The following is an 8,582-nucleotide window of genomic DNA, read 5'->3' on the forward strand; positions in this document are numbered from 1 at the left end:
TTTTTAAATGATTTTTTTAGGGAGTAGGGTTGTAGGCAGTAAGTACGTAAGTGTGAGAAATAATATAATATTCGTAAAAAAAATCATTTATAGAAGTGGTGCAAATATTAAGGGACGACCCGAAAAAAAAAAAGTGATCTTACGAGTATTAAGGGGCGGAGGGAGTATATTAATACAGAATTACGGATTTAGGTACGTTGTTTACAATGAACCCGTAAATGGTCAAATTCTAGATAGCTAAACTAAAGCCCATGCTGTGGTCCATGTGGAGAGTAAATTTAGAGAGGGGGGAAGACCTAACATACCATGAACATTTAGAAAACATGGAATAAACTTACAAAAGACTGCATGTTCATGGTATGTTTATCCACCTTTAGATTGATCACTCTCTACAGAGTATTTATGAAGGGTGAACCTTTAGGTAAAGAAGGTTATGGGTCATGATTATTATCGAGGCCGTTTGTTACGGAATTAGATTCATGTTGTGTCGTGTCATTTTTTTAAAAGGAGGTCTAATTAAGGTCATGTTCTGTTCACCTTATTTTCACTTATTTCAGGAAAAATAAGTTCAGTTAAGTTTAGATAATTTCAGGTAAGTTCAGATAAAACTCTGTTCTGTTCACCTTATTTCCACTTATTGCAGGAAAAATAAGTTCAGATAAGATAAGGGTTGACCAAGTACAATTTATAACTAAAATAAGTTTTGATAAGTTCTACTCCCTCCGTCCCAAATTAGTTGTTACACTTACCTTTGCACAAAGTTTTAGGTGATAAATGGTTATTTGGTTATCAATTGTTATTTTATTGAAAAAGTAGATGTGATAGGAGTTAGTGGGGTATTTTTTTTAATTGAATGAGAGAGGGTGTGGGGACAAAAAAAAGTTAGTGGGAAGAGTGAGATAATATAATAATTGTGGGTCATTCATAATTTAGAAGTGTAACAACTAATCTGAGACAGACGGAAAAGGAAAAGGAAAGTGTAACAACTAATATGGGACGGAGGGAGTAATAAGTTCAGTTAAGTTCAGATAAGATAAGTTCAGAAAAAATAAGGGTTGACCAAGTACAATTTATAACTAAAATAAGTTTTGATAAGTTTTAATAAGTTCAGTTAAGTTCAGATAAGTTCATATAAGATAAGTTCAGGAAAAATAAGTGAAAATCAGGTGAATAGAACGCATCCTAAGGTAAGTTCAGAAAAAATAAGGGTTGACCAAGTATAATTTATAACTAAAATAAGTTTTAATAAATTTAAATATGTTCAGTTAAGTTCAGATAAGTTCAGATAAGATAAGTTCAGAAAAAATAAGTAAAAATCAGGTGAATAGAACACGAGCTAAGCACGGCTCAAACCCACGTGGCACCACACCGCGCATGTGTGCTCAAACCCACGTGGCACCACACCGTTTTACCATGCAATGTTTTTTTTAAAATTAGGCCGTGTTGTGTCATAGGCTAACCCAACCTAAAACCATCGATCTTTACAAGGTGGCAAGCCACTTAGCCACCGCAAAAGGCAATAGCCGCAATACCATACATGCATATAAATAAAAACATTTGGTAGAAGATATCTTTATACAGTTAAGTTTAAACTTTATAACCATTGCATTGACAAATAATATAATAGAGGGCGAAGCTGTCACAAGTTTGACGGGTGAGATGGATTGGGACACTTTACACATTGGTTAACTTTACAAGTTACATTTATCGTCGATCTACAAGACCTTCATAGTTCATACTTTAGTACTAGCTTGTTTTACAGATTGTCGATTTGTGTCTAAAGTCATCACATACTATTATTTAATTACCTACAAGGCTACAAGGATAGAGATAGCTAGGTACATAATATGGAGTATGTCACGTAATATTATATAAGAGGACAAATAATTAAGTTAGGCATATATAACGCATCACCATATCTCTGGCTATGCTTATAGCATGATCTTAACCTTTAATTATTTAACCAACGTAACGATGCAAATTATTAATTCATCGGCACGGTATATTAGATATCGACATAACAAAACAAAAAAATACGGGCTAGTAAGAAAATGATCTAATTAGATCGAAACTATTATATTTTATTACGTATATAATTAAATTAATTTCAGCTTCGCAAAGACTTACCTAGATCTATTTGGAGTTGGTGATAGTGAAGGTGAAGGTGAGGTGGGTGGTGGAGGACAAAGAAAAAGATGCGGAGTAATGCTACAAGAACAACAACTGATAGGAGTTAAAACTGCTAGACAATACTTCAAAATCACAAAGTGAAATCCCTATCAATAATATCGACAAAAACCCTTTTCCGAATATAAAAAGCTACCAAGCGTGCAACATAAAGTTTCCTAAGTATGATTTGAAAGAGGATTAAGTAAAGAGTGATGACAATTGGGGGTTAAAGTCTAATTCTTCTTGAAAGTTAAGCACCAAATATTGGCTCTGTTGTGGAAAGAATAATCCTAAATTCCATAAGGAAGGTGAGGTGGTAGTTGCCCTATAAAATGACAAATTAATCTTCAACAATATTTCTTTCGTCAATAGCAAATACCACCTCTGACGTCATCCCATTCCTCATTTTTCCACCACGTGCTTTTTTATTTTATTTTATTTATTATAATTTTAAAAAAAAAGTTAAATTCATTTTTCCACTTGTTCTAGTAAGAACTTTCATTGTCCACATTACAAAACATAAATAAAATTCTTGCAAAAGCAAACAAAAATAAAGCTGAAAATATTAAATTACCCACTATAGATATTTATATAATTTATTACACTGTTAAATTATTTAAAATATTTATGATAATCCTAGTTTTTGAAAAATCTAACATTTTTTGTGGACCTACAATTGCCAAGTTGCACAAGGTTCATGCATCTTATGCTCTATATATATACCTCTTTGATTCTATTCCCTCCAAAAATTGAAGTTTCAACATTCTCTCTAAATCACCTGAAAAACATTTACTAAAGATCAGATTTTCAATACCCAGTTCAAATTTCAATAATTTAAGCTCAAATTTTCAATACCCAGTTCATAATTAAGAAGGATGAGTACAATCAGTTATTTGGAAACTGATTTAGCAGTTCTTGATTCGATTAGGCGACACTTATTGGAAGATTGGGACCCGAGAGTAATCGGAGCTTCGACGATTAGCAACGGATCAGGCCCAGTTTACCGCCGGAATTCCAGTTTTAGCAGGTTGTATCCTTGTTTAACTGAGAATTGGGGTCAGTTACCGTTGAAAGAAGATGATTCTGAAGATATGGTACTATTTGGGGTTCTCCGGGATGCTGTCCATACCGGTTGGTCGCCGGAATCCATGTCGGAAATTGATTCGGGTTCGCCGACAACAGTGATTGTCAAGTCTGAGCCGGTTGAGTCTCCGGTAAGTGTTACCGTCGGTGAGGCCCCGGTAGCGGTGGTTCCGATGGCGGCTCCGTCGAGAGGGAAGCATTACCGTGGTGTCCGAAGACGGCCGTGGGGCAAATACGCGGCTGAGATCCGAGACCCGGCAAAAAATGGGGCTCGGGTTTGGTTGGGGACATTTGAAACCGCCGAGGACGCGGCGTTAGCTTACGATCGGGCCGCCTTCCGGATGCGGGGCTCCAAGGCGATGCTAAACTTCCCGCTTCGAGTCAACTCGGGTGAACCCGACCCGGTTAGGATCACTTCAAAGCGGTCTTCACCTGAAAGATCTACGTCATCATTATCAACGTCATCGATTTCGTCATCAGATAGTGGGTCCCCTACTAAGAGAAGAAAGAAGGTTGTGGTTGGGCAAGTGGGAAAGGGAGTGGAAGGACTACAAGTGGGATGCCAATTGGGTGTGGGCCCATTGCCACTTGGCGATCAGCTATTAGTTAGTTAAAATATTGTTAAAATGTCTTATTAAGATTAAGATTAAGATTAAGATGGTGAGTTTGTATCATTATCTTCTTAATTATAGATTAGGATGGCCAGGCTGTCAATGGCTTTGGAGGGTTTTAGACTTTTAGGGGTTGTAGTATTATGATGGGGGGTTTTGGTGAAATGTGAATAGAGTTGATTTGTTTGTTTATTGGATTTTATATATCTAAAAATGGTTGTCAAATCTAATACTTCGTACAATGTCATCATCGATCAATATCATCTTTGCTAACCATTATATTGACAATTCCATTAAACAAAACAGTAAAGTTAACCTTTTTTGCGTAGTACGGGAAAATATATATTCTTATGGAGTATGTTTGAAGGTGTATAAGTAAATACCATCGACATCACACATTATGTTAAACCCTGAAAACATAGTTTCAAGTCTTGATTAATGCATGGAAATCAGAGAAATGATAGTTAGAAAAGTCTACATTCTAACAAACATTATGCCACAACTTGGATAGTTGGATTTCCCCATTACAATTTACAACCCATGCAAGAAGTTGATGGGTTGAAACTTGAAACCAATATAGTACGGAGTAGTGTTATTGTAGAGGTACACAAATTGCTAACGTCTTCAAGATATTTCCCCCTAAAGCATTACACAACGACAAGGGAGTTGTGATACAAATCTACAACTATTGAACATATTTTGACATACAAGTCACATAGTTCAAGACATCTGTTATTTGATCGAAAGTAGTTGGATGAGAAAGAATATAACTAAATACTCCGTATAAAATATCTAAACTAATTTAGCAAGTACAAAGTATAAGAGAAGTGAATAGTATACTCTTTCTCTTCTTTAAGGTTTTACTTTATGTTTTGTCGATTTTCATAGTGTTATACGTACTACTTCCTCCGTTCCACAATAGATGCATCATTTCTCATTGCATGTATACCAACGCGCTTATTTGAACATTAATTCTCTAAATACGTATAAGTAAAAATTATAAAAAGTTGATATTTGAAATCCTTACATCAATACGAATTTAACAAGATTACTTGACTACTCCCTCTGTCCCTTAATACTCGCACCGGATTGACCGATGCGGAGTTTAAGACACTTCAATTGACTTATTAATTTAATTGGGATTTGTTGATAGCGGGGTATTTTTTTTAATATAGTTGGTGGAAAATGTGTAAGGGATGAGGAGTGGTGAGTGAGGGGTGTGAATTTTTAAATGATTTTTTGTAGAGAGTAGGGGTGTAGGTGGGTTAATAGGTAAGTGTGAGAAATAATATAATATTGGTAAACATTTCCATTTATAGAAGCGGTGTAAGTATTAAGGGACGGCCCGAAAAGGAAAGCAGTGCGTGTATTAAGGGACGGAGGGAGTATGTTTTTTCTTACACAACAGTGAAAAAAAGATTGTCAAAGTTGATTGATCGATGAATAGTGCACAAATGAGAAATGATGCATCTATTGTGAAACGGAGGATGTTGGTGATCATGATCAGCCTACACAGCCAACAACCACACCAGTGCAAGTGCAGCATAACAAGGCAGGTCTAGCATACACAGGAATGCAGCTCTTGTAACTGATTCTGTTACTTGTCAGCTAGTTTGTCTGTTTGTGACAACTAGGATATTTATGATTGGCTAGTTGTTTTATTTCCTGTAATATGATTGGTTGGTACAGCTGTGTACTAGCTTACTATATATATTAGGAGTAAGCCTCAATCAATGATTATCACAGAATATTTCCTAAAAGCTGTAATAAGAAAACTTCTCTTTAATACAAGCTTCTGTGCAGCTCCGTTTATGGCTGCTTAAGTTTACTTCCCTTCTTCTTAGCTTCTGCATTTATTGAAGATTTCAACATGGTATCAGAGCAGTAAACACAGATCCTGAATCAGTAGTTCTTTCTAAACACAGTGATACAATTCAATCAGAATTCTAAGCATATCAAATTTGAGGGTATGTTCTTCAACTGCTGGTATTTTTCTGATTTTCTATGAATCAGTAGTGCATTATGATCTTCTGATTAGTAGATAGATTCTCTGTATGTGATTCTGTTGATATTCTTCTGTTTCTTGAATTTCTTCGTGGATTTTTTTTTTAGTTTGATTGCAAAATTCTGTTGATAATCTGCTGATATTTTCTTTCTCCAATCAAATCCTAAAATCATCTCATCTCATCTAAATCTTCTTTTTCCTCAAATCAAATCCTTCATCAAACACTTTTAGTTTTATTTCTTTTATTCTAAGAAAATCTCAATCTAAAAAAAAAATCAGTCATGACAACTCTACAACCTAATCAAGATCCAGCTAGTCCATTTTATTTGCATCCAACAGATAACACTGCAAGTTAGTTAGTCTCAGTGAAATTTAAAGGAGAAGGCTATGGTGATTGGAGGAGAAGTATGATGATCTCTATGTCATCAAAGAACAAGCTAGGTTTTGTGAATGGAACACTAGCTAAACCTGATGTAACAGCTGACACTTATCAGGCTTGGATGAGATGCAATGACATGATGATTTCATGGATACTGTTTAATCTGGACACAAACATTGCCAAAAGTGTGTTATACTTTAACACAGCTAGAGAGATTTGGCTAGACCTGGAAGAAAGATTTGGATACGTTTCTGGTCCACAGTTGTTTTCTCTTGAACAACAAGCTGCAGAAATCACACAAGGAGGACAGAACATTGCTGAATTTTTCACAGAGATTAAGTCTATTTGGGACAAGATAAGTGCTGCTAATCCTCTGCCATCATGTACTTGCAACCAATGTACATGTAACTTGACTCAAAAGATCTTCAAGATGCAGCAAGACCAAAGGCTGATGCAATTCTTAATGAAATTAGGGGAACATTTAAGCACTGCAAGGGGAAATTTGTTGATGATGCAACCTTTGCCCACCATCACTCATGCTTATAGGATGTTGGCTCAAGAAGAAAGACAAAGAGAGATCAGTGCTCCCATGCAACATACAGAGAATCATGATTTCATAGCAGATAGAAGGAGGTATAATGACTTACAAGGAAGAAACAATCCTTACAAAACTGGATACAAGAACACTTATCAGTATGGTGGAAACAGAACTGGATACAAGAAACCATTTACATATTATTGTGATCATTGCAAGGTCAATGGACATAGTACAGAAAGGTGTTTTAAGTTGCATGGATATCCTCCAGGTTTCACTGGTTTTAAGAGTGACAAAAGAACAGCAGCAGCAGCTTACTTTGATGAACCATATGGGGATGATATGACAGAGTATCAACCACAGTTCCAAGAAACTGACAGGGAACAACAACCAGGATTTCTTACAGCTGATCAGTGCACTCAGTTGTTAAGTTTGTTAACCAAACAACAGAATGAGAAGAGTTCCACAGATACACAGAATGATGAAGGAGAGGCTTCTGGCCATGCATTTATGGCAGGTAATACTTTTTGCTTTCTCACTTGTGCTCATTCTAGCTGGTTGTTAGACAGTGGTGCATCAGATCACATGTGTGCAAATATCAACATGTTTAAAAGCTATGAACCTGTCACTGGAACTGATGAATACATAACTATACCTGATGGAAGGAAAGTGGCCATTCTACACAGAGGGACAGTCATTTTAAATGAAAATATACAGCTAAAGGGTGTCCTACATGTGCCAGATTTTCAATATAATTTATTATCTGTGAATAAGTTGTGCTTGGATCATTAGTGTACAATCTCATTTACTGCTGACAAATGCTATCTTCAGGGCCATTTAATGAAAAGGCCACAGGTTCTTGGTAGTGTGAGATCAGGTCTGTACAGTGTGGACACAAGCAAAGAAGATCCAGTTGTAACAAGTTCAACACAATGTCTTTCAGCCACTGCAGAGTCAACAGATGTGAAGATATGGCACCTTAGACTTGGTCATATGCCATTTCTTAAGATGAAACTTGTAGTGGATAATCTAGCTACTACCTGTAATAATGACAGTATATGTCAGATATGTCCAGCTGCAAAGCAACCTAGAAATTCTTTTCCTGTAAGCAGTATTAAGACTAAGAGAAGGTTTCAGATGATACATCTGGACACTTGGGGTCCATATAAGAATAAAACTCACAATGGTTGTACTATGTTTCTCACTATAGTGGATGATTTTACTAGAACTACATGGACACACCTTCTGAAATCAAAGAATGATGCTGTAACTGTGATTGATTCGTTTCTAAAAATGGTTGAAACACAGTTTGATAGCAAGGTACTTTGTGTCAGATCTGATAATGCTTTAGAATTGTGTGAAGGAGAGATGAAAAATTTATTGCTCAGTAAGGGAATTCTTCATCAGACTAGCTGTAGTGGCACTCCACAGCAGAATGGAGTTGTGGAAAGAAAACACAGGCATTTGCTAGAAACAGCTAGGGCATTGCACTTTCAGTCAAAGCTACCAATACAGTACTGGGGAGAATGCATACTATGTGCCACTTATTTGATTAACAGAATGCCTTTGAAGAGTATTGACAATATGACACCCTATGAAAAATTGCATGGACACAAACCTTCTTATGCACACTTGAGAGCATTTGGATGTCTCTGCTATGCATCTACTTCTAAAGTCAACAGAACCAAATTTGATAAAAGAGCAACTGCATGTGTGTTCATTGGATATTCACCTTCACAGAAGGGATACAAGATTCTTGATCCACAGTCCAAGAAAATAAGCATTTCCAGAGATGTTACT

The 8,582-nt window shown here is 36.1% G+C and overlaps 2 protein-coding genes across 2 annotated transcripts; both read left to right on the forward strand.

The window, feature by feature from the left end:
- The first annotated feature begins 2,905 nt into the window (after positions 1 to 2,905).
- Positions 2,906 to 4,093, forward strand: LOC110795382 (ethylene-responsive transcription factor 2). The gene has a single exon (XM_022000387.2). The coding sequence runs from the start codon at positions 3,045 to 3,047 to the stop codon at positions 3,864 to 3,866; it is 822 nt and encodes a 273-aa protein (XP_021856079.1). The 5' UTR covers positions 2,906 to 3,044; the 3' UTR covers positions 3,867 to 4,093.
- Positions 4,094 to 6,233: 2,140 nt separating this feature from the next.
- Positions 6,234 to 7,975, forward strand: LOC130462827 (uncharacterized). The gene is made up of 2 exons (XM_056831753.1): positions 6,234 to 7,299; positions 7,614 to 7,975. Exons 1-2 carry the CDS (start codon positions 6,276 to 6,278, stop codon positions 7,646 to 7,648), a joined length of 1,059 nt encoding a protein of 352 aa, XP_056687731.1. The 5' UTR covers positions 6,234 to 6,275; the 3' UTR covers positions 7,649 to 7,975.
- Positions 7,976 to 8,582: the final 607 nt, after the last annotated feature.

This window comes from Spinacia oleracea, chromosome 6 (genome assembly GCF_020520425.1).
Source record: "Spinacia oleracea cultivar Varoflay chromosome 6, BTI_SOV_V1, whole genome shotgun sequence".
In the NCBI taxonomy this organism is placed as follows: Eukaryota; Viridiplantae; Streptophyta; class Magnoliopsida; order Caryophyllales; family Amaranthaceae; genus Spinacia; species Spinacia oleracea.